The sequence below is a fragment of the Oncorhynchus kisutch genome, linkage group LG15 (genome assembly GCF_002021735.2).
Source record: "Oncorhynchus kisutch isolate 150728-3 linkage group LG15, Okis_V2, whole genome shotgun sequence".
Lineage (NCBI taxonomy): Eukaryota > Metazoa > Chordata > Actinopteri > Salmoniformes > Salmonidae > Oncorhynchus > Oncorhynchus kisutch.
Window position 1 is genome coordinate 29556374 of NC_034188.2, and position 25864 is coordinate 29582237.

The 25864-nt window shown below is 51.9% G+C and overlaps 1 protein-coding gene across 1 annotated transcript in view; it reads left to right on the top strand.

The window, feature by feature from the left end:
• LOC109905125 (dystrophin-related protein 2) overlaps nt 1-25864 on the top strand; it is a 125778-nt gene that overhangs the window by 64433 nt on the left and 35481 nt on the right. The window contains 6 exon segments of the mRNA XM_031790061.1: nt 296-356; nt 2146-2207; nt 2653-2736; nt 3199-3201; nt 3713-3810; nt 3813-3907. Coding sequence (XP_031645921.1) covers nt 296-356; nt 2146-2207; nt 2653-2736; nt 3199-3201; nt 3713-3810; nt 3813-3907 — 403 coding nt within the window.

A 25864-nucleotide genomic window follows, 5' to 3' on the forward strand; every position in this document is an offset into this window, starting at 1 on the left:
CAATAATGCTCTCTGGGACTAGACACAAAAGGCTGCGTTTACCGTTTCAGCTTCAGTCCATCTATTATGTTCTGCTGCTGTCCCTCTGAATGGTCACAGACTGTCTGGATCCACGTGGCCCACATCCCAAATGGCACCCTATTCCCTTTATAGTGCACTACTCTTGACCAGAGCCTTATCGGGAATAGGACCTAAGTAGGGAATAGGGTGCCATTGGGGATGTGAACATGGTCACTGGTTATGTGCAAATGGCTTTTCATGCTTGATGTGCCTTAGCGATTGATTTCCGTTACAGGTTCAGTGCAGATACCCTGGGAACGTGCCGTCTCGCCAAACAAAGTGCCCTACTACATCAAGTAAGTCTAAAGTATTGAGTCACTGTTCAGATGGCAGTATTGAGTTACCAGAAGACACATTCATAAGGTATCCCTAGAAAAACAGTATCGAGCTAATTCCCTCCTGACCACTTATCTATTTACTTCATCAATGCTCCATTGTCCCTGTTTGGGCTGTGTTTATCTTTCAGCTCTGAGGTGTCTGCTTGTGTATGTGTGCATGCATGCGCGTGTATGTACAGTATGTGTACTGTGTGTGAGTGTCGGCGTATCTCTTTTACAAACAGGGGTGTTTATTTTCTTAATCACTGCTGTTAGCCCTTATGCCCACCCCCTGCCCCCACCTGCTGCCTGACTATTAATTCTTATGGGCTGTGTAACTGTGCCACTGGAGGGGAATATCTGACGGGCACTCTGTTGGGCACCTAATCAATCCAACAGTCTCATACAGGTAGTGACGGGCGTTGGAGTTGCCCCCGGGTCCTGGCAAACTTCCTGCTTGAGGCTCGCTCATTTATTTAGCTGAGCGCGTCAATTATTTATTGGCTATCGTTTTTCCCCTTGGTACATTTTCCTTTTTTCCTGCGCTGCTCCTGGTACTATGGGATGGGAAGGTAGAGGGTTAGGGTAGGTTGTCTGTTTAATGACGTGTAGAGACAGTAGCAACTCTCTATGTTAAACCTCTTGCATGTCCGCCATGCAGTGCATCTGTAAAAGTATTCAGACCCCTTCACTTTTTTCACATTTTGTTACGTTACAGCCTAATTCTAAAATTGATTAAATGTTTTTTTTCATCAATCTACACATAATGACAAAGCAAAAAGAGGTTTGTAGAAATCTTTGCAAATGTATTACAAATACAAATCAGAAATATCACATTTACTTCTCTCCGTCAGAGCAGTAGAGCAATCGCCGGTGCACAGGGAAGGGTGAGGAGTGGTCGTCGTGGAACATTGGTCCTACTATCTTGTTGCTGCTGTGTGTCTGACCTTTACAGGTCCATAGATGGAAACTACACACACCCATTTTTCACAGTTGTGTTTTCATCAGACATGATTCTTTATAGGTACCTTCATGTGTGTGTAAAATATTAATGTTCTCAGATTTTTACTCAAAGATTTTAGATGTGTGTGAAAATGTTTTTTGTTGTTGTTGTTGAAAGCCGATATACATCCGTTGTTTAGCTGGAAGGGAATGTTCATATCCTGTGTATTTGATGTGATATGTGGTAGCTATCTTTAGATGAATGCACTTGCTGTGAGTCACTCTGAATAAGTGCATCTGTTAAATGACTCAAATGTCAAACATAAATGTTTTACATACATATCATTTTTTAAATGATTGTTAAATATTGATGTCACAAATGTATAATTCGTAAATGTCTTTATAAAAATGTCATTTGTTACATTTGACTGAACCTAGCAGTTCTACTTATTTCTCTGAGAGTGAGACAGATATATACCATTTAGCAGAACAATACATGATTATTTGTCTCTCTGAAATGAAACCATCAAGTGATAGATTTTAAACTAATGCATGCCTGTCATTGAACATCCTCATGCCGTGATTATATAGTGAAAAAACACACCAATCTTTCATAATTTCTTTAAACAATAAAAGCTAATTTACGAACATTTCTGAAAATGGATATATAGCGTTTTGGAATGAAATTCTTCACCTTCCTTCCTTTCTCCCTTGTAACCCCCTTTACTCTTGTCTAACTCTGTCCTCCTTCACTCTCTCCTCTCCCTCTCCCCCTCTCCCCTCTCCTCTCTCCCTTACTACTCTCTCCCTTCCTACTCTCCCTCAGCCATCAGGCCCAGACGACGTGCTGGGACCATCCAAAAATGACGGAGCTGTACCAGGTGCTGGGTAAGATAAAGACAATGAAAGATTTAGGCCCTTACCGTGCACCTCCGCAGGGCCTCCAGAGGCCCACAGAGCCCCTGCCACCACCCGTACCTCATTAAGGGCCCATAATTCAGACACCCCCCAACACCGACGCCACCATTCTCATTAACCTGCGGGAACAATTTGACGGCTCTGTGATTGCTTTTTCCTACATGTAATTTTAATCAATTGTTATTAATGTGATCTGACGGGGGGGGGGTGTTGCCCACACACCGACAGACAGACAGACAGACTTGCTATGAGGCATTGAGGGAGTGGCATTATGTAGCAACATGGCCCCTGCTAATGACTCACTGATGGGCTGATAAACACAGGGAGGATGAGAGCAGATGAGTAGGATGTCCTTGCCATCATTTAACTTTAGATTTTTTTTTCTCTCTCTCCCCCTCTCTCCTTTCTTCATCAGCGGATCTGAACAACATCAAGTTCTCAGCGTACCGGACAGCCATGAAGCTGCGGCGGGTGCAGAAGGCTCTGAGATGTACGTATTGTGTTTGTCATGCAGGATAATTCAATTAATTAATTGGCCCAATTGAGTTACGTGAGGGGAGGTAATTAGTCAAGGTCAATGAGGGATAAATGCGTGTGTGCCCCCTACAGGACCAAGCAGAGTAGCTTTATCTTCCGCAGTCCAGACGTCTCCTCCTCTCCTCCCTCCCTCCCTCCATCCCTCCCTTCCCCACCCTCTGGCTCCCCTGGCCACGCTTTACCACAGGGGGCTGCTCACATCCTTTTTCATGCTCTCTCCATTCACACTCTCGCTTTCTCTCCACCCCTCTTCGACCCTCCGACACAGGGAAATGGCCTGCGAAAGCACAGCATGAATGCATTGCTGAAAACGCTATACGCTCCTGCTAGCTTTCTCTCTCTCTCTCTCTCTCTCTCTCTCTCTCTCTCTCTCTTACTCTCTCTTTTTCCCTCTATCCCTCCTCATCCTGTTCTGGTCTGCTAGTCCGTGTCATTAGGAGAATTTATTGCCAGGCTGCCATAGTAACTACCTAGTTCTCTCTCTCTCTCTCTCTCTCTCTCTCTCTCCCTCTCTCTCCCTCTCTCTCCCTCTCTCTCCCTCTCTCTCTCTCTCTCTCTCTCTCTCAGGGTTGGAGAGGAGATGTCTCTCTCTCTCCCTTCCTCTTTCTAAGTATGGATTGAGCTCTATAAATGTCCATCTAAATGCCTAGAAGTGACTCCTCTCGCAACCCTAACCCACTCCTGCCATCTCCTTATCTCCGCTATCCAATCACATCTGTCATTAGAGGACACCCTCTTATCTCCAGTCCTCTGCCCAGCCTGGGATGGCCATTCAAATTAGTTTAGAGGAGCAAAATCTAATTTGGTCTGGCGCTCTCGCAACATCTGTCAGCGCTTAAGTGGGGGGAAAAAGGTGGCTAAGCACTCTCTCCTTCACTCTCCTGTCCCTGGTGTTTGTGTGTGTGTGTGTGTGCGTCCATTCAGTGGACCCTGCTGAGGCTTGTGAGTAGTGGTGGATGTGTTCAGGGAGCAGGATCTGCAGCATGGGGAACATGTGATGGATGTGGTGGAGATGATCCATGCCCTGACTGGCCTGTAGATGAGAGACTGGAGGAGGAGAGGAGGGCCATCGTGGTCAACATCCCTCTCTGTGTGGACATGTGTCTCAACTGGCTGCTCAACGTCTACGACAGGTACAATTGACCACTGCGGGACCTTTCACCTTGACCCCTTGACCCCTTGCCCCCTGACCCTGTACCTTACATGGCCTCAACAAAACCAGGTCATGTTTTTTAACTGGCTGCTCAATGTGTCAAGGTCTCTTGGACATCACTGATAGCAATAGCAACACATTACCTCACCTCGTATTATCTTTGAGGGGTTTTGGGTTCAGACATAAAGTTTCATCTTCACCTAACGACGGTTCATGGCAGTTGTGTTGCTAGCTACTTGTAAGTGCCACTCTAAGCTAATGAACCAAATAACTCTGTTTTTGTCAGTTCTGTTTCATAAGCATCTCTGTTTTGTCTGGGACACTCTGCCATTGACATTACTGCCAATATACTCTCACATATCCTTGGCTAAATTCACCATGTCTCCACCTCGCAAGTATAAAAACCTTTCCCACAATCAAGGACCATCACGCTCTGCTATTCCAGTGCTCTGATTGGTCGAGAGTCCTCTCAGCGGGGCGTCTCGTTGGTGAAGTAGGCTGTGTGGCTGGGAGGCTTCGTCTTGAGTAAGATTACAGAGAGGCTGTAGCTCAATCAATCTGGCAGGCGTCCAATCAGGGCAACTGAGACCAGCAGAAGCATAAACTGTTTGATTCTGATTGCCTGTCTCTCTCTGTCAACTGCCAAGCCCTCCACAGAATCCGAGAGGCGCAATTCCCGGCGAACATGGAAAAAAGAGAGAGAAAAGAAACAGCCCCATTTTTTAAATATACACCATGAATGTATTTTGCAGCCCTTAACTACCTGCTGCTAACGAGTGGAAATCAGCCATTTATCCTCTACATATATTCCTGTAATTGCGTTTTTGTTTTCCGATAAACTCTAGGTGTGAATGAGCTGTGCAGCGTCAAATCATTGAATGAAATGTTACTTGTCACTGCTGTACACGTGTGTGTGTGTGTTTGCAGTGTGTGTGTGTGCTCTCTCCCTGCCTCTACTATGTGTCCCCTGCCTCTACTATGTGTCCCCTTGCCTCTCCTATGTGTCCCCCCTGCCTCTACTATGTTCTCCCCCTGGTGCCTCTACTAGGTCTCCCCCTGCCTCTACTATGTGTCCCCTTTGCCTCTCCTATGTCTCCCCTGCCTCTCCTATGTCCTCCCCCCTGCCTCTCGTATGTCTCGCTCCTATGTCTCCTCTGTATCACAATGGTCTCTCCCTGCCTCTCATATGTCTCTCCTGCCTGTCACCTATGCTCTCCTGCCTCTCATATGTCTCTCCTGCCCAACTATTCTCTCCCTGCCTCTCATATGTCTCTCCTGCCTCAACTATCTCTCCCTGCCTCACCTATGTCTCTCCCTGCCTCTCATATGTCTCTCCCTGCCTCACCTATGTCTCTCCCTGCCTCTCCTATGTCTCTCTCCTATGTGTCCCCTGCCTCTCCTATGTCTCCCCCTGCCTCTCCTACGTCTCCCCCTGCCTCTCCTATGTCTCTCCCTGCCTCTCCTAGGTCTCCCCTGTCTCTCCTATGTCTCTCTCCTATGTCTCCTCTGCCTCTCCTATGTCTCCCCCTGCCTCTCCTATGTCTCCCCTGCCTCTCCTATGTTTCCCCTGCCTCTCATAGATCTCCCCTGCCCTCCTATGTTTCCCCCTGCCTCTCCTATGTTTCCCCTGCCTCTCTATGTTCCCCCTGCCTCTCCTATGTTCCCCCTGCCTCTCCTATGTTCCCCTGCCTCTCCTATGTTTCCCCGCCTCTCCTGTGTTTCCCCCGCCTCTCCTATGTTCCCCGCCTCTCTATGTTTCCTGCCTCTCCTATGTTTCCCTGCCTCTTCCTGTTTCCCCTGCCTCTCCTATGTTTCCCGCCTCTCCTATGTCTCCCCTGCTTCTCCTGTGTTCCCCCGCCTCTCCTATGTTCCCCGCCTCTCCTATGTTTCCCCGCCTCTCCTATGTTTCCCCTGCCCTCTATGTTCCCCTGCCTCTCCTATGTTTCCCCTGCCTGCCTTCCTATGTCTCCCCCTGCCTCTCCTATGTCTCCCCTGCCTCTCCTTGTTCCCTGCCTCTCCTATGTCTCCCCTGCCTCTCCTTTGTTCCCCCTGCCTCTCCTATGTTTCCCCTGCCTCTCCTATGTCTCCCCTGCCTCCTATGTTTCCCTGCCTCTCCTATGTCTCCCATGCCTCTCCTATGTTTCCCCTGCCTCTCCTATGTTTCCCCTGCCTCTCCTATGTTCCCCCTGCCTCTCCTATGTTCCCCTGCCTCTCCTATGTTTCCCCTGCCTCTCCTATGTTTCCCCTGCCTCTCCTATGTTTCCCCTGCCTCTCCTATGTTTCCCCCTGCCTCTCCTATGTTTCCCCTGCCTCTCCTATGTTTCCCCTGCCTCTCCTATGTTTCCCCTGCCTCTCCTTTGTTTCCCTGCCTCTCCTATGTCTCCCCTGCCTCTCCTATGTTTCCCCTGCCTCTCCTATGTCTCCCTGCCTCTCTATGTCTCCCCTGCCTCTCCTATGTTTCCCCCTGCCTCTCCTATGTTTCCCCCTGCCTCTCCTATGTTTCCCCCTGCCTCTCCTATGTTCCCCTGCCTCTCCTATGTTTCCCCTGCCTCTCCTATGTTTCCCCTGCCTCTCCTATGTTTCCCCCTGCCTCTCCTATGTTTCCCCGCCTCTCCTATGTTCCCCCTGCCTCTCCTATGTTTCCCCCTGCCTCTCCTATGTTTCCCCCGCCTCTCTATGTTCCCCTGCCTCTCCTATGTTTCCCTGCCTCTCCTATGTTTCCCCTGCCTCTCCTATGTTCCCCCGCCTCTCCTATGTTTCCCCCTGCCTCTCCTATGTTTCCCCTGCCTCTCCTATGTTTCCCCCGCCTCTCCTATGTTTCCCCTGCCTCTCCTATGTTCCCCCTGCCTCTCCTATGTTTCCCCTGCCTCTCCTAGTCTCCCCTGCCTCTCCTATGTCTCCCCTTGCCTCCTATGTTTCCCCTGCCTCTCCTATGGTTCCCTGCCTCTCCTATGTTTCCCTGCCTCTCCTAGTTCCCCTGCCTCTCCTATGTCTCCCCTGCCTCTCCTATGTCTCCCCTGCCTCTCCTATGTTTCCCCTGCCTCTCCTATGTCTCCCCTGCCTCTCCTATGTCTCCCTGCCTCTCCTATGTCTCCCCTGCCTCTCCTATGTCTCCCCTGCCTCTCCTATGTCTCCCCTGCCTCTCCTATGTCTCCCCTGCCTCTCCTATGTCTTCCCCCTGCCTCTCCTATGTTTCCCCTGCCTCTCATAGTTTCCCCTGCCTCTCCTATGTTTCCCCCTGCCTCCTATGTTCCCCCTGCCTCTCTATGTTCCCCCCTGCCTCTCCTATGTTTCCCCCGCCTCTCCTATGTTTCCCCTGCCTCTCCTATGTTCCCCTGCTTCTCCTATGTTTCCCCCGCCTCTCCTATGTTTCCCCTGCCTCTCCTATGTTTCCCCGCCCTCCTATGTTCCCCCTGCCTCTCCTATGTCTCCCTGCCTCTCCTATGTTTCCCCCGCCTCTCCTATGTTTCCCCCTGCTTCTCCATGTTTCCCCCGCCTCTCCTATGTTTCCCCGCCTCTCCTATGTTTCCCCGCCTCTCCTATGTTTCCCCTGCCTCTCCTGTTTCCCCCTGCCTCTCCTATGTTTCCCCCTGCCTCTCCTATGTCTCCCCCTGCCTCTCCTATGTCTCCCCTGCCTCTCCTTTGTTTCCCCTGCCTCTCCTATGTCTCCCCTGCCTCTCCTATGTTTCCCCCTGCCTCTCCTTTTTCCCCTGCCTCTCCTATGTTCCCCTGCCTCTCCTATGTTTCCCCTGCCTCTCCTATGTTCCCCTGCCTCTCCTATGTTTCCCCCTGCCTCTCCTAGTTTCCCCTGCCTCTCCTATGTTTCCCCTGCCTCTCCTATGTTTCCCCTGCCTCTCCTATGTCTCCCTGCCTCTCCTATGTCTCCCCTGCCTCTCCTATGTTTCCCCTGCCTCTCCTATGTTTCCCCCTGCCTCTCTATGTTTCCCCCTGCCTCTCCTATGTTTCCCCTGCCTCTCCTATGTTTCCCCTGCCTCTCCTATGTTTCCCCCTGCCTCTCCTATGTTTCCCCTGCCTCTCCTGTTTCCCCCTCTCTCCTATGTTTCCCCTGCCTCTCCTATGTTTCCCCTGCCTCTCTATGTTTCCCCCGCCTCTCCTATGTTTCCCCCTCCTCCTATGTTTCCCCCTGCCTCTCCTATGTTCCCCCTGCCTCTCCTATGTTTCCCCTGCATCTCCTATGTTTCCCCCTGCCTTCCTATGTTTCCCCCTGCCTCTCCTATGTTTCCCCCTGCCTCTCCTATGTTTCCCCCTGCCTCTCCTATGTTTCCCTGCCTCTCCTATGTTTCCCCTGCCTCTCTATGTTTCCCCTGCCTCTCCTATGTTTCCCCCTGCCTCTCCTATGTTTCCCCCTGCCTCTCCTATGTCCCCCTGCCTCTCCTATGTTTCCCCTGCCTCTCCTATGTTTCCCCTGCTTCTCCTATGTTTCCCCCGCCTCTCCTATGTTTCCCCGCCTCTCCTATGTTTCCTGCCTCTCCTGTTTCCCCTGCCTCTCCTATGTTCCCCCTGCCTCTCCTATGTCTCCCCTGCCTCTCCTATGTCTCCCCTGCCTCTCCTAGGTCTCCCTGCCTCTCCTATGTCTCCCCTGCCTCTCCTATGTCTCCCCGCCTCTCCTATGTCTCCCTGCCTCTCCTATGGTCCCTGCCTCTCCTATATCTCCCCCCGCCTCTCCTATGTCTCCCCCCGCCTCTCCTATGTCTCCCCCTGCCTCTCCTAGGTCTCCCTGCCTCTCCTATGTCTCCTCTGCCTCTCCTATGTCTCCCCTGCCTCTACTATGTCTCCCCCTTCCTCTCCTATGTCTCCCCCTGCCTCTCCTATGTTTCCCCTTGCCTCTCCTATGTCTCCCTCTGCCTCCAATGTCTCCCCCTGCCTCTCCTATGTCTCCCCTTGCCTCTCCTATGTCTCCCTCTGCCTCTCCAATGTCCCCCCCCCCTGCCTTGCTATGTTCCCCTGCCTCTCCTATGTCTCCCCTTGCTCTCCTATGTCTCCCTCTGCCTCTCCAATGTCTCCCCTTGCCTCTCCTATGTGTCCCTTGCCTCTCCTATGTCTCCCTCTGCCCTCCAATGTCTCCCCTGCTCTCCTATGTCTCCCCTGCCTCTCCTATGTCTCCCTCTGCCTCTCCAATGTCTCCCCCTGCCTCTCCTATGTTTCCCCTGCCTCTCATAGTCTCCCCTGCCTCTCCTATGTTTCCCCTGCCTCTCCTATGTTTCCCCTGCCTCTTCTATGTTCCCCCTGCCTCTCCTATGTTTCCCCTGCCTCTCGTATGTTTCCCCTGCCTCTCCTATGTTTCCCCCTGCCTCCTATGTTTCCCCGCCTCTCCTATGTTTCCCGCCTCTCCTATGTTTCCCCGCCTCTCCTATGTTCCCTGCCTCTCTATGTTTCCCTGCCTCTCCTATGTTTCCCGCCCTCCTATGTTTCCCCTGCTTCTCCTATGTTTCCCCCGCCTCTCCTATGTTCCCCTGCCTCTCCTATGTTTCCCGCCTCTCCTATGTTTCCCCCTGCCCTCTGTTCCCCCTGCCTCTCCTATGTTTCCCCCTGCCTCTCCTATGTTCTCCCCTGCCTCTCCTATGTTCCCCTGCCTCTCCTTTGTTTCCCCTGCCTCTCCTATGTCTACCCTGCCTCTCCTTTGTTTCCCCCTGCCTCTCCTATGTTCCCCCTGCCTCTCCTATGTTTCCCCTGCCTCTCCTATGTTTCCCCTGCCTCTCCTATGTCTCCCCTGCCTCTCCTTGTTTCCCCCTGCCTCTCCTATGTTTCCCCTGCCTCTCTATGTCTCCCTGCCTCTCCTATGTTTCCCCTGCCTCTCCTATGTCTCCCCTGCCTCTCCTATGTTTCCCCTGCCTCTCCTATGTTTCCCCTGCCTCTCCTATGTTTCCCCTGCCTCTCCTATGTTTCCCCCGCCTCTCCTATGTTTCCCCTGCCTCTCCTATGTTTCCCCTGCCTCTCCTATGTTTCCCCCGCCTCTCCTATGTTTCCCCGCCTCTCCTATGTTCCCTGCCTCTCCTATGTTTTCCCCTGCCTCTCCTGTTTCCCCCTGCCTCTCCTATGTTCCCTGCCTCTCCTATGTTTCCCCCTGCCTCTCCTATGTTCCCCGCCTCTCCTATGTTTCCCTGCCTCTCCTATGTTTCCCCGCCCTCTTCCTATGTTCCCCTGCCTCTCCGTTTTCCCCCTGCCTCTCCTATGTTCCCCCTGCCTCTCCTATGTTCCCCCTGCCTCTCCTATGTCTCCCCTGCCTCTCCTATGTTTCCCTGCCTCTCCTATGTCTCCCCTGCCTCTCCTGTTCTCCCTGCCTCTCCTATGTTTCCCCCTGCCTCTCTATGTCTCCCCTGCCTCTCCTATGTTTCCCCTGCCTCCCTATGTCTCCCTGCCTCTCCTATGTTTCCCCTGCCTCTCTATGTTTCCCCTGCCTCTCCTATGTTCCCCCTGCCTCTCCTATGTTCCCCCTGCCTCTCCTATGTTTCCCCTGCCTCTCCTAGTTTCCCCCTGCCTCTCCTATGTTTCCCCCTGCCTCTCCTATGTCCCCTGCCTCTCTATGTCTCCCCTGCCTCTCCTATGTTTCCCCTGCCTCTCCTATGTCTCCCCTGCCTCTCCTATGTTTCCCCTGCCTCTCTATGTGTCTCCCTGCCTCTCCTATGTCTCCCCTGCCTCTCCTATTTCTCCCCTGCCTCTCCTATGTCTCCTCTGCCTCTCCTATGTTTCCCCTGCCTCTCCTATGTTTCCCCCTGCCTCTCCTATGTTTCCCCCTGCCTCTCCTATGTTTCCCCTGCCTACCTATGTTCCCCTGCCTCTCCTATGTTTCCCCCTGCCTCTCCTATGTTTCCCCTGCCTCTCCTATGTTTCCCCTGCCTCTCCTATGTTTCCCCTGCCTCTCCTATGTTCCCCTGCCTCTCCTATGTTTCCCCCTGCCTCTCCTATGTTCCCCCTGCCTCTCCTATGTTTCCCCTGCTCTCCTATGTTTCCCCTGCCTCTCCTATGTTTCCCCTGCCTCTCCTATGTTTCCCCCTGCCTCTCCTATGTTTCCCCCTGCCTCTCCTATGTTTCCCCCTGCCTCTCCTATGTTTCCCCTGCCTCTCCTATGTTTCCCCCTGCCCTCTCCTATGTTTCCCCCTGCCTCTCCTATGTTTCCCCCGCCTCTCCTATGTTTCCCCTGCCTCTCCTATGTTTCCCCTGCCTCTCCTATGTTTCCCCTGCCTCTCCTATGTTTCCCCTGCCTCTCCTATGTTTCCCCCTGCCTTCCTATGTTTCCCCTGCCTCTCCTATGTTTCCCCCTCCTCTCCTATGTTTCCCCCTGCCTCTCCTATGTCTCCCCTGCCTCTCCTATGTTTCCCCCTGCCTCTCCTATGTTTCCCCCTGCCTCTCCTATGTTTCCCCCGCCTCTCCTATGTTTCCCCGCCTTCCTATGTTTCCCCTGCCTCTCCTGTTTCCCCTGCCTCTCCTATGTTTCCCCCTGCCTCTCCTATGTTTCCCCCCCGCCTCACCTATGTCTCCCCTGCCTCTCCTAGGTCTCCCCTGCCTCACCTATGTCCCCCCTGCCTCTCCTAGGCTCCCCCGCCTCACCTATGTCTCCCCCCTGCTCTCCTACAGTGCCTTGCGAAAGTATTCGGCCCCCTTGAACTTTGCGACCTTTTGCCACATTTCAGGCTTCAAACATAAAAGATATAAAACTGTATTTTTTTGTGAAGAATCAACAACAAGTGGGACACAATCATGAAGTGGAACGACATTTATTGGATATTTCAAAACTTTTTTAACATATCAAAACTGAAAAATTTGGCGTGCAAAAATTATTCAGGCCCCTTTACTTTCAGTGCAGCAAACTCTCTCCAGAAGTTCAGTGAGGATCTCTGAATGATCCAATGTTGACCTAAATGACTAATGATGATAAATACAATCCACCTGTGTGGTAATCAAGTCTCCGTATAAATGCACCTGCACTGTGATAGTCTCAGAGGTCCGTTAAAAGTTGCAGAGAGCATCTGAAGAACAAGGAACACACCAGGCAGTCCGAGATACTGTTGTGAAGACATTTTTTAAAGCCAGATTTGGATACAAAAAGATTTCCCAAGCTTTAAACATCCCAAGGAGCACTGTGCAAGCGATAATTTGAAATGGAAGGAGTATCAGACCACTGCAAATCTACCAAGCCCTGGCCGTCGCCTCTAAGACTTTCAGCTCATACAAGGAGAAGACTGATCAGAGATGCAGCCAAGGGCCCATGATCACTCTGGATGAACTGCAGAGATCTACAGCTGAGGTGGGAGACTCTGTCCATAGGCCAACAATCAATCGTATATGCACAAATCTGGCCTTTATGAAGAGTGGCAAGAAGAAAGCCATTTCTTCAAGATATCCATACAAAGTGTTGTTTAAAGTTTGCCACAAGCCACCTGGGAGACACACCAAACATGTGGAAGAAGGTGCTCTGGTCAGATGAAACCAAAATTGAACTTTTTGGCAACAATGCAAAAACGTTATGTTTGGCGTAAAAGCAACACAGCTCAACACCCTGAATATACCATCCCCACTGTCAAACCATGGTGGTGGCAGCATCATGGTTTGGGCCTGCTTTTCTTCAGCAGGGACAGGGAAGATGGTTAAAATTGATGGGAAGATGGATGGAGCCAAATACAGGACCATTCTGGAAGAAAACCTGATGGAGTCTGCAAAAGACCTGAGACTGGGACGGAGATTTGTCTTCCAACAAGACATGATCCAAAACATAAAGCAAAATCTACAATGGAACGGTTCAAAAATAAACATATCCAGGTGTTAGAATGGCCAAGTCAATGTCCACACCTGAATCCAATCGAGAATCTGTGGAAGGAACTGAAAACTGCTGTTCACAAATGCTCTCCATCCAACCTCCTGAGCTCGAGCTGTTTTGCAAGGAGGAATGGGAAAAAAATTCGAGTCTCTCGATGTGCAAAACTGATAGAGACATACCCAAGCGACTTACAGCTGTAATCGCAGGAAAAAGGTGGCGCTACAAAGTATTAACTTAAGGGGGCTGAATAATTTTGCACGCCCAATTTTTCGTTTTTGATTTGTTCGAAAAGTTTGAAATATCCAATAAATGTCGTTCCACTTCATGATTGGTGTCCTCTCCATTGTTGTTGATCTTCACAAAAAAATACAGTTTTATATATTTTATGTTGGAAGCCTGAAATGTGGCAAAAGGTCGCAAAGTTCAAGGGGGCCGAATACTTTCGCAAGGCACTGTATGTTTCCCCCTGCCTCTCTATGTTTCCCCCTGCCTCTCCTATGTTTCCCCTGCCTCTCCTATGTCTCGCTCCTATGTCTCCCCTGCTCTCCTATGTCTACCCCCGCCGCTTCCTCTGTCTCCCCTACCTCTCCTATGTCTCCCCCTGCCTCTCCTAGGTCTCCCCTGCCTCGACTATGTCTCCCCCCGCCTCTCCTATGTCTCCCCCGCCTCTCCTTTGTCTCCCGTGCCTCTCCTATGTTCTCTCCCTAGGTCTCCCCTGCCTCTCCTTTGTCTCCCGTGCCTCTCCTATGTTTCCCCCTGCCTCTCCTATGTTTCCCCTGCCTCTCTATGTTTCCCCTGCCTCTCCTATGTTTCCCCCTGCCTCTCCTATGTTTCCCCCTGCCTCTCCTATGTCTCCCTGCCTCTCCTATGTTTCCCCCTGCCTCTCCTATGTTTCCCCCTGCCTCTCCTATGTTTCCCCCTGCTTCTCCTATGTTTCCCCCGCCTCTCCTATGTTTCCCCGCCTCTCCTATGTTTCCCCTGCCTCTCCTGTTTCCCCTGCCTCTCCTATGTTTCCACCTGCCTCTCCTATGTTTCCCCTGCCTCTCCTATGTTTCCCCCTGCCTCTCCTATGTTTCCCCTGCCTCTCCTATGTTTCCCCCTGCCTCTCCTATGTTTCCCCCCGCCTCTCCTATGTTTCCCCCTGCCTCTCCTATGTTTCCCCCTGCCTCTCCTATGTTTCCCCCTGCCTCTCCTATGTTTCCCCTGCATCTCCTATGTTTCCCCCTGCCTCTCCTATGTTTCCCGATGCCTCTCCTATGTTTCCCCCTGCCTCTCCTATGTTTCCCCCCTGCCTCTCCTATGTTTCCCCCTGCCTCTCCTATGTCTCCCCTGCCTCTCCTATGTTTTCCCCCTGCCTCTCCTATGTTTCCCCCCTGCATCTCCTATGTTTCCCCCTGCCTCTCCTATGTTTCCCCCCTGCCTCTCCTATGTTTCCCCCTGCCTCTCCTATGTTTCCCCCTGCCTCTCCTATGTCTCCCCTGCCTCTCCTATGTTTCCCCCTGCCTCTCCTATGTTTCCCCCTGCTTCTCCTATGTTTCCCCCGCCTCTCCTATGTTTCCCCGCCTCTCCTATGTTTCCCCTGCCTCTCCTGTTTCCCCTGCTCTCCTATGTTTCCCCCTGCCTCTCCTATGTCTCCCCTGCCTCTCCTTTGTTCCCCTGCCTCTCCTATGTCTCCCCTGCCTCTCCTTTGTTCCCCCTGCCTCTCCTATGTCTCCCCTGCCTCTCCTATGTCTTCCCTGCCTCTCCTATGTCTCCCCTGCCTCTCCTATGTCTCCCCTGCCTCTCCTATGTCTCCCCTGCCTCTCCTATGTCTCCCCCTGCCTCTCCTATGTCTCCCCTGCCTCTCCTATGTCTCCCCTGCCTCTCCCATGTCTCCCCTGCCTCTCCTATGTCTCCCCTGCTCTCCTATGTTTCCCCTGCCTCTCCTATGTCTCCCCTGCCTCTCCTATGTCTCCCCTGCCTCTCCTATGTCTCCCCTGCCTCTCCTATGTCTCCCCTGCCTCTCCTATGTCTCCCCTGCCTCTCCTATGTTTCCCCCTGCCTCTCCTATGTTTCCCCCTGCCTCTCCTATGTTTCCCCCTGCCTCTCCTATGTTTCCCCTGCATCTCCTATGTTTCCCCCTGCCTCTCCTATGTTTCCCCCTGCCTCTCCTATGTTTCCCCCTGCCTCTCCTATGTTTCCCCCTGCCTCTCCTATGTTCCCCCTGCCTTCCTATGTCTCCCCTGCCTCTCCTATGTTTCCCCCTGCCTCTCCTATGTTTCCCCCTGCTTCTCCTATGTTTCCCCCGCCTCTCCTATGTTTCCCCGCCCTCTCCTATGTTTCCCCTGCCTCTCCTGTTTCCCCTGCCTCTCCTATGTTTCCCCCTGCCTCTCCTATGTCTCCCCTGCCTCTCCTTTGTTTCCCCTGCCTCTCCTATGTCTCCCCTGCCTCTCCTTTGTTTCCCCCTGCCTCTCCTATGTCTCCCTGCCTCTCCTATGTCTTCCCTGCCTCTCCTATGTCCTCCCCTGCCTCTCCTATGTCTCCCCTGCCTCTCCTATGTCTCCCCTGCCTCTCCTATGTCTCCCCTGCCTCTCCTATGTCTCCCCTGCCTCTCCTATGTCTCCCCTGCCTCTTCCCATGTCTCCCCTGCCTCTCCTATGTCTCCCCTGCCTCTCCTATGTTCTCCCTGCCTCTCCTATGTCTCCCCTGCCTCTCCTATGTCTCCCCTGCCTCTCCTATGTCTCCCCTGCCTCTCCTATGTCTCCCCTGCCTCTCATATGTCTCCCCTGCCTCTCCTATGTGTCCCCCTGCCTCTCCTATGTGTCCCCCTGCCTCTCCTATGTTTCCCCTGCCTCTCCTATGTCTCCCCTGCCTCTCCTATGTTTCCCCCTGCCTCTCCTATGTCTCCCCTGCCTCTCCCATGTCTCCCCTGCCTCTCCTATGTCTCCCCTGCCTCTCCTATGTTTCCCCTGCCTCTCCTATGTTTCCCCTGCCTCTCCTATGTTTTCCCCTGCCTCTCCTATGTCTCCCTGCCTCTCCTATGTCTCCCCTGCCTCTCCTATGTCTCCCCTGCCTCTCCTATGTCTCCCCTGCCTCTCCTATGTCTCCCCTGCCTCTCCTAATGTCTCCCCTGCCTCTCCTATGTTCCCCCTGCCTCTCCTATGTCTCCCTGCCTCTCCCATGTTTCCCCTGCCTCCTATGTCTCCCCTGCCTCTCCTATGTTTCCCCCTGCCTCTCCTATGTTCCCCTGCCTCTCCTATGTTTCCCCCCTGCCTCTCCTATGTTTCCCCCTGCATCTCCTATGTTTCCCCCTGCCTCTCCTATGTTTCCCCCTGCCTCTCCTATGTTTCCCCCTGCCTCTCCTATGTTTCCCCCTGCCTCTCCTATGTTCCCCCTGCCTCTCCTATGTCTCCCCTGCCTCTCCTATGTTTCCCCCTGCCTCTCCTATGTTTCCCCCTGCTTCTCCTATGTTTCCCCCGCCTCTCCTATGTTTCCCCGCCTCTCCTATGTTTCCCCTGCCTCTCCTGTTTCCCCTGCCTCTCCTATGTTTCCCCCTGCCTCTCCTATGTCTCCCCTGCCTCTCCTTTGTTTCCCCTGCCTCTCCTATGTCTCCCCTGCCTCTCCTTTGTTTCCCCCTGCCTCTCCTATGTCTCCCCTGCCTCTCCTATGTCTTCCCTGCCTCTCCTATGTCTCCCCTGCCTCTCCTATGTCTCCCCTGCCTCTCCTATGTCTCCCCTGCCTCTCCTACAGTGCCTTGCGAAAGTATTCGGCCCCCTTGAACTTTGCGACCTTTTGCCACATTTCAGGCTTCAAACATAAAGATATAAAACTGTATTTTTTTGTGAAGAATCAACAACAAGTGGGACACAATCATGAAGTGGAACGACATTTATTGGATATTTCAAACTTTTTTAACATATCAAAAACTGAAAAATTTGGCGTGCAAAATTATTCAGCCCCTTTACTTTCAGTGCAGCAAACTCTCTCCAGAAGTTCAGTGAGGATCTCTGAATGATCCAATGTTGACCTAAATGACTAATGATGATAAATACAATCCACCTGTGTGTAATCAAGTCTCCGTATAAATGCACCTGCACTGTGATAGTCTCAGAGGTCCGTTAAAAGTGCAGAGAGCATCATGAAGAACAAGGAACACACCAGGCAGGTCCGAGATACTGTTGTGAAGAAGTTTAAAGCCAGATTTGGATACAAAAAGATTTCCCAAGCTTTAAACATCCCAAGGAGCACTGTGCAAGCGATAATATTGAAATGGAAGGAGTATCAGACCACTGCAAATCTACCAAGACCTGGCCGTCCCTCTAAACTTTCAGCTCATACAAGGAGAAGACTGATCAGAGATGCAGCCAAGAGGCCCATGATCACTCTGGATGAACTGCAGAGATCTACAGCTGAGGTGGGAGACTCTGTCCATAGGCCAACAATCAATCGTATATTGCACAAATCTGGCCTTTATGGAAGAGTGGCAAGAAGAAAGCCATTTCTTCAAGATATCCATACAAAGTGTTGTTTAAAGTTTGCCACAAGCCACCTGGGAGACACACCAAACATGTGGAAGAAGGTGCTCTGGTCAGATGAAACCAAAATTGAACTTTTTGGCAACAATGCAAAACGTTATGTTTGGCGTAAAAGCAACACAGCTCAACACCCTGAATATACCATCCCCACTGTCAAACATGGTGGTGGCAGCATCATGGTTTGGGCCTGCTTTTCTTCAGCAGGGACAGGGAAGATGGTTAAAATTGATGGGAAGATGGATGGAGCCAAATACAGGACCATTCTGGAAGAAAACCTGATGGAGTCTGCAAAAGACCTGAGACTGGGACGGAGATTTGTCTTCCAACAAGACATTGATCCAAAACATAAAGCAAAATCTACAATGGAACGGTTCAAAAATAAACATATCCAGGTGTTAGAATGGCCAAGTCAATGTCCACACCTGAATCCAATCGAGAATCTGTGGAAGGAACTGAAAACTGCTGTTCACAAATGCTCTCCATCCAACCTCACTGAGCTCGAGCTGTTTTGCAAGGAGGAATGGGAAAAAAATTCAGTCTCTCGATGTGCAAAACTGATAGAGACATACCCCAAGCGACTTACAGCTGTAATCGCAGAAAAAGGTGGCGCTACAAAGTATTAACTTAAGGGGGCTGAATAATTTTGCACGCCCAATTTTTCAGTTTTTGATTTGTTCGAAAAGTTTGAAATATCCAATAAATGTCGTTCCACTTCATGATTGTGTCCCACTTGTTGTTGATTCTTCACAAAAAAATACAGTTTTATATATTTATGTTTGAAGCCTGAAATGTGGCAAAAGGTCGCAAAGTTCAAGGGGGCCGAATACTTTCGCAAGGCACTGTATGTTTCCCCCTGCCTCTCCTATGTTTCCCCCTGCCTCTCCTATGTTTCCCCTGCCTCTCCTATGTCTCGCTCCTATGTCTCCCCTGCCTCTCCTATGTCTACCCCCGCCTCTCCTCTGTCTCCCCTACCTCTCCTATGTCTCCCCCTGCCTCTCCTAGGTCTCCCCTGCCTCGACTATGTCTCCCCCCCGCCTCTCCTATGTCTCCCCCGCCTCTCCTTTGTCTCCCGTGCCTCTCCTATGTCTCTCCCTAGGTCTCCCCTGCCTCTCCTTTGTCTCCCGTGCCTCTCCTATGTTTCCCCCTGCTCTCCTATGTTTCCCCTGCCTCTCCTATGTTTCCCCTGCCTCTCCTATGTTTCCCCCTGCCTCTCCTATGTTTCCCCCTGCCTCTCCTATGTCTCCCCTGCCTCTCCTATGTTTCCCCCTGCCTCTCCTATGTTTCCCCCTGCCTCTCCTATGTTTCCCCCTGCTTCTCCTATGTTTCCCCCCGCCTCTCCTATGTTTCCCCGCCTCTCCTATGTTTCCCCTGCCTCTCCTGTTTCCCCTGCCTCTCCTATGTTTCCCCTGCCTCTCCTATGTTTCCACCTGCCTCTCCTATGTTTCCCCCTGCCTCTCCTATGTTTCCCCCTGCCTCTCCTATGTTTCCCCCTGCCTCTCCTATGTTTCCCCCTGCCTCTCCTATGTTTCCCCCCCGCCTCTCCTATGTTTCCCCCTGCCTCTCCTATGTTTCCCCCTGCCTCTCCTATGTTTCCCCCTGCCTCTCCTATGTTTCCCCTGCATCTCCTATGTTTCCCCCTGCCTCTCCTATGTTTCCCGATGCCTCTCCTATGTTTCCCCCTGCCTCTCCTATGTTTCCCCCTGCCTCTCCTATGTTTCCCCCCTGCCTCTCCTATGTCTCCCCTGCCTCTCCTATGTTTCCCCCTGCCTCTCCTATGTTTCCCCCTGCTTCTCCTATGTTTCCCCCGCCTCTCCTATGTTTCCTCCCTCCTCTCCTATGTTTTCCCCTGCCCTCTCCTGTTTCCCCTGCCTCTCCTATGTTTCCCCCTGCCTCTCCTATGTCTCCCCTGCCTCTCCTTTGTTCCCCTGCCTCTCCTATGTCTCCCCTGCCTCTCCTTTGTGCCTTCCTCCCCCCCTGCCTCTCCTATGTCTCCCCTGCCTCTCCTATGTCTTCCCTGCCTCTCCTATGTCTCCCCTGCCTCTCCTATTCTCCCCTGCCCTCCTATGTCTCCCCTGCCTCTCCTATGTGTCCCCCTGCCTCCTCCTATGTTTCCCCCTGCCTCTCCTATGTTTCCCCTGCCTCTTCCCTATGTCTCGCTCCTATGTCTCCCCTGCCTCTCCTATGTCTACCCCCGCCTCTCCTCTGTCTCCCCCTACCTCTCCTATGTCTCCCCCTGCCTCTCCTAGGTCTCCCCTGCCTCGACTATGTCTCCCCCCGCCTCTCCTATGTCTCCCCCGCCTCTCCTTTGTCTCCCGTGCCTCTCCTATGTCTCTCCCTAGGTCTCCCCTGCCTCTCCTTTGTCTCCCGTGCCTCTCCTATGTTTCCCCCTGCCTCTCCTATGTTTCCCCTGCCTCTCCTATGTTTCCCCTGCCTCTCCTATGTTTCCCCCTGCCTCTCCTATGTTTCCCCTGCCTCTCCCTATGTCTCCCCTGCCTCTCCTATGTTTCCCCCTGCCTCTCCTATGTTTCCCCCTGCCTCTCCTATGTTTCCCCCTGCTTCTCCCTAGGTTTCCCCCGCCTCTCCTATGTTTCCCCGCCTCTCCTATGTTTCCCCTGCCTCTCCTGTTTCCCCTGCCTCTCCTATGTTTCCCCTGCCTCTCCTATGTTCCACCTGCCTCTCCTATGTTTCCCCTGCCTCTCCTATGTTTCCCCCTGCCTCTCCTATGTTTCCCCTGCCTCTCCTATGTTTCCCCCTGCCTCTCCTATGTCTCCCCCTGCCTCTCCTATGTTTCCCCCTGCCTCTCCTATGTTTCCCCCTCCCTCTGCTATGTTTCCCCCTCCCTCTCCTATGTTTCCCCCCTGCCCTCTCCTATGTTTCCCCCTGCCTCTCCTATGTTTCCCCCTGCCTCTCCTATGTCTCCCCTGCCTCTCCTATGTTTCCCCCTGCCTCTCCTATGTTTCCCCCTGCTTCTCCTATGTTTCCCCCTGCCTCTCCTATGTTTCCCCTGCCTCTCCTATGTCTCGCTCCTATGTCTCCCCTGCCTCTCCTATGTCTACCCCCCGCCTCTCCTCTGTCTCCCCTACCTCTCCTATGTCTCCCCCTGCCTCTCCTAGGTCTCCCCTGCCTCGACTATGTCTCCCCCCGCCTCTCCTATGTCTCCCCCCGCCTCTCCTTTGTCTCCCGTGCCTCTCCTATGTCTCTCCCTAGGTCTCCCCTGCCTCTCCTTTGTCTCCCGTGCCTCTCCTATGTTTCCCCCTGCCTCTCCTATGTTTCCCCTGCCTCTCCTATGTTTCCCCTGCCTCTCCTATGTTTCCCCCTGCCTCTCCTATGTTTCCCCCCGCCTCTCCTATGTTTCCCCCCGCCTCTCCTATGTTTCCCCTGCCTCTTCCTGTTTCCCCTGCCTCTCCTATGTTTCCACCTGCCTCTCCTATGTTTCCCCTGCCTCTCCTATGTTTCCCCCTGCCTCTCCTATGTTTCCCCTGCCTCTCCTATGTTTCCCCCTGCCTCTCCTATGTCTCCCCCTGCCTCTCCTATGTTTCCCCCTGCCTCTCCTATGTTTCCCCCTCCCTCTCCTATGTTTCCCCCTGCCTCTCCTATGTTTCCCCCCGCCTCTCCTATGTTTCCCCTGCCTCTCCTATGTTTCCCTGCCTCTCCTATGTTCCCCCCGCCTCTCCTATGTTTCCCCTGCCTCTCCTATGTTTCCCCTGCCTCTCCTGTTTCCCCTGCCTCTCCTATGTTTCCCCTGCCTCTCCTATGTTTCCACCTGCCTCTCCTATGTTTCCCCTGCCTCTCCTTGTTTCCCCCTGCCTCTCCTATGTTTCCCCTGCCTCTCCTATGTTTCCCCTGCCTCTCCTATGTCTCCCCCTGCCTCTCCTATGTTTCCCCTCCCTCTCCTATGTTTCCCCCTGCCTCTCCTATGTTTCCCCCTGCCTCTTCTATGTTTCCCCCGCCTCTCCTATGTTTCCCCCTGCCTCCCTATGTTTCCCCCTGCCTCTCCTATGTTTCCCCCTGCCTCTCCTATGTTTCCCCTGCATCTCCTATGTTTCCCCCTGCCTCTCCTATGTTTCCCCCTGCCTCTCCTATGTTTCCCCCTGCCTCTCCTATGTTTCCCCCTGCCTCTCCTATGTTTCCCCCTGCCTCTCCTATGTCTCCCCTGCCTCTCCTATGTTTCCCCCTGCCTCTCCTATGTCTCCCCCGCCTCTCCTTTGTCTCCGTGCCTCTCCTATGTCTCTCCCTAGGTCTCCCCTGCCTCTCCTTTGTCTCCCGTGCCTCTCCTATGTTTCCCCCTGCCTCTCCTATGTTTCCCCTGCCTCTCCTATGTTTCCCCTGCCTCTCCTATGTTTCCCCCTGCCTCTCCTATGTTTCCCCCCGCCTCTCCTATGTTTCCCCTGCCTCTCCTGTTTCCCCTGCCTCTCCTATGTTTCCCCTGCCTCTCCTATGTTTCCACCTGCCTCTCCTATGTTTCCCCTGCCTCTCCTATGTTTCCCCCTGCCTCTCCTATGTTTCCCCTGCCTCTCCTATGTTTCCCCCTGCCTCTCCTATGTCTCCCCCTGCCTCTCCTATGTTTCCCCCTGCCTCTCCTATGTTTCCCCCTCCCTCTCCTATGTTTCCCCCTGCCTCTCCTATGTTTCCCCCTGCCTCTCCTATGTTTCCCCCCGCCTCTCCTATGTTTCCCCCTGCCTCTCCTATGTTTCCCCCTGCCTCTCCTATGTTTCCCCCTGCCTCTCCTATGTTTCCCCTGCATCTCCTATGTTTCCCCCTGCCTCTCCTATGTTTCCCCCTGCCTCTCCTATGTTTCCCCCTGCCTCTCCTATGTTTCCCCCTGCCTCTCCTATGTTTCCCCCTGCCTCTCCTATGTCTCCCCTGCCTCTCCTATGTTTCCCCCTGCCTCTCCTATGTTTCCCCCTGCTTCTCCTATGTTTCCCCCGCCTCTCCTATGTTTCCCCGCCTCTCCTATGTTTCCCCTGCCTCTCCTGTTTCCCCTGCCTCTCCTATGTTTCCCCTGCCTCTCCTATGTCTCCCCTGCCTCTCCTTTGTTTCCCCTGCCTCTCCTATGTCTCCCCTGCCTCTCCTTTGTTTCCCCCTGCCTCTCCTATGTCTCCCCTGCCTCTCCTATGTCTTCCCTGCCTCTCCTATGTCTCCCCTGCCTCTCCTATGTCTCCCCTGCCTCTCCTATGTCTCCCCTGCCTCTCCTATGTCTCCCCCTGCCTCTCCTATGTCTCCCCTGCCTCTCCTATGTCTCCCCTGCCTCTCCCATGTCTCCCCTGCCTCTCCTATGTTTCCCCTGCCTCTCCTATGTCTCCCCTGCCTCTCCTATGTCTCCCCTGCCTCTCCTATGTCTCCCCTGCCTCTCCTATGTCTCCCCTGCCTCTCCTATGTCTCCCCTGCCTCTCCTATGTTTCCCCCTGCCTCTCCTATGTCTCCCCTGCCTCTCCTATGTTTCCCCCTGCCTCTCCTATGTCTCCCCTGCCTCTCCTATGTTTCCCCCTGCCTCTCCTATGTTTCCCCCTGCCTCTCCTATGTTTCCCCTGCCTCTCCTATGTTTCCCCCTGCCTCTCCTATGTTCCCCTGCCTCTCCTATGTTTCCCCCTGCCTCTCCTATGTTTCCCCCTGCCTCTCCTATGTCTCCCCTGCCTCTCCTATGTTTCCCCCTGCCTCTCCTATGTTTCCCCCTGCCTCTCCTATGTTTCCCCCTGCCTCTCCTATGTCTCCCCTGCCTCTCCTATGTCTCGCTCCTATGTCTCCCCTGCCTCTCCTATGTCTCCCCCCGCCTCTCCTTTGTCTCCCCTACCTCTCCTATGTCTTCCCCTGCCTCTCCTAGGTCTCCCCTGCCTCTCCTATGTCTCCCCCCGCCTCTCCTTTGTCTCCCCTACCTCTCCTATGTCTTCCCCTGCCTCTCCTAGGTCTCCCCTGCCTCTCCTATGTCTCCCCCCGCCTCTCCTATGTCTCCCCCGCCTCTCCTCTTTCTCCCGTGCCTCTCCTATGTCTCTCCTTAGGTCTCCCCTGCCTCTGCTATGTCTCCCCTGCCTCTCCTTTGTCTCCCGTGCCTCTCCTATGTCTCTCCCTAGGTCTCCCCTGCCTCTCCTAGGTCTGCCCCTGTCTCCCCCTAGGACTCCCCTAGGTCTTTTGGGCGCACTGTAACAGTGACCATAATGACAGGGAATGGTCTCTCACAATGTCTCTCACACTGACATTGACTACCACTGTCTCTAATGTTCTCTCACTGACTCTAATCCCTTCCATCTGACTATAATGTTGTCAAGGCAGAGAAAAGCAAAGCTCCCAACTCAAGCCAGTAACAGCAGTCCTGTCCTCCCCCTGCGTCTAGTGGAAGAGTGTCCCTGTGCCCCTCAGACACACAGATATAATGTGACCCATTTAGTTCAGGTCCCGGCCCTCCCAGTCCCAACCCAACTCTATGGCCTTGCCATTGGTCAGAGGACACTGTTTATTCATCTGAGTGGATCTGTTCCTGCCTTTTCTTGTCATCCGCTAGTTCTGTCAGTGTAATGGCTTAGTTTATGTATCTGTTTGCTTCCGTAAGTGTGTTTGTTTTGGCATATTGCTCTACTTTTCATAAGCCCCTGAGTGTGAAACCCTAATCATGTCACTCTGACTTTTATAGTACTCTCTTGTCTCTCTTTCTCTATCTCTCTTTATATCTATCTATCTCGCTCTCTCTCGCTCTCTCTCGCTCTCTCTCGCTCTCTCTCGCTCTCTCTCGTTCTCTCTCTCTCTTTATTCACGGGGCTATCGCTATGATCCATCAGTGCGGAGGGGGTGTCTGTGGAGCATCTGTGGTGTTTTCTGTCCTGGGTGGGTGGTCAGCAGGCCTGGGGTCGGGGCTGACTCTTAACCTATACGTTGGAGGGCCTATGTATGGTGTAGCCAACAAGCGAAGAGACTGCCTAGTAAACTACTTGTTGGGGCAGGCATTAAACTTAGACTACAATGGGCTAAGTCAGTGTCACACAGAGTGTCTCTTGGTAGTCTTAAACAAATCTACTTTGAAACGAAAGTATACACCTCACACATATTGTCATGGGCAACAAAAAAAAAGAAGACACTTGCTATGTCAGATATAGATTTGAAATATATTCCATTTTGAGTTGCGTCCCAATATTACACTTTATAAACATCACAGAAGACTGAAATAAAACAAAACTGTTTAACATAGAAATGCCAGATTTGTGTTGTTTTTTATTTGATAAAGTTTATAATTAAGAGCCCGTGCGTCAATCTAAGTAACATAATAAAACAATCCCCCTTTAAAATCTGTCAGTTTAAGCTAGAGATGTCTTTGTCACGTCCTGACCATAGAAAGCCTGTATTTTCTATGGTCGAGTAGGTCAGGGCGTGACTTGGGGTTTTAGTCTAGTTTAGTATTTCTATGTGGGGTTCTAGGTTTGATTTTCTATGTTGGTGTTTGTGTATGATTCCCAACTAGAGGCAGCTGGTATTCGTTGTCTCTAATTGGGGATCATACTTAAGTTGTATTTTTCCACCTGTGGGTGATGGGATATTGTTTATGTTTAGTTGCCTGTTAGCACTGCGTTGTCGTCACATTTAGTTTATTCTTTATTGTTTTGTTTTTTCTAAGTTTCACTGTCTAATAAATATGTGGAACTCTACGTACGCGGCGCTTTGGTCCGTTAATTCATTAGACGAACGTGATAGTCTCAATCCAATCCGGATTCACAGAGTTCAAGTACCAGACACATCTCAACATCAACTGTTCAGGGGAGACTGCGTGAATCAGGCCTTCATGGTCGAATTGATGCAAAGAAACCACTACTAAAAGACACCAATAAGAAGAATAGACTTGCTTGGGCCAAGAAACATGAGCAATGGACATTAGACCTGTGGAAATCTGTCTTTTGGTCTGATGAGTCCAAATTTAAGATTTTTGGTTCCAACTGCCACGTCTTTGTGAGACGCAGAAGGAGAGTGATGGAATGCTGCATCAGATGACCTGGCCCCGACAATCACTCAACCTCAACCCAATTGAGATGGTTTGGGATGAGTTAGACCGCAGAGTGAAGGAATGGCAGCCAACAAGTCCTCAGAATATGTGGGAACTCCTTCAAGACTGTTGGAAAAGCATTCCAGGTTATGCTGGTTGAGAGAATGCCAATAGTGTGCAAATCTGTCATCAAGGAAAAGGGTGGCTACTTTGAAGAATCTCAAATATTAATTACATTTTGATTTGCTTAACATTTTTTTGGTGCCATCTTTTTGATGTCATCACAATTATTCAACAATGTAGAAAATAATGTTTCGTTACAGCCTTATTCAAATTGATTAAATCGTTTTTTCCCCTCATCAATCTACACACAATACTCCATAAACACAAAGCAAAAACAGGTTTTTAGACATGTTTGCATTTTTGTATTTATTAATAACTGAAATATTACATTTACATAAGTATTCAGACCCATTACTCAGTACTTTGTTGAAGCACCTTTGGCAGTGATTACAGCCTCTTACGCTAAAATTCCCAGCATGTCTTGCACAAGTATAGCTTAGTCATGGGCTGTGTCCCAACAGTCAAAGATGGCTTCCTCTCTTCTTCTCTCTCCACTGATTGGAAAACATGTTGAGGAGGTTTCAGCCATACAACTTTGATTTGTCTTTTCTTGGGTATGAC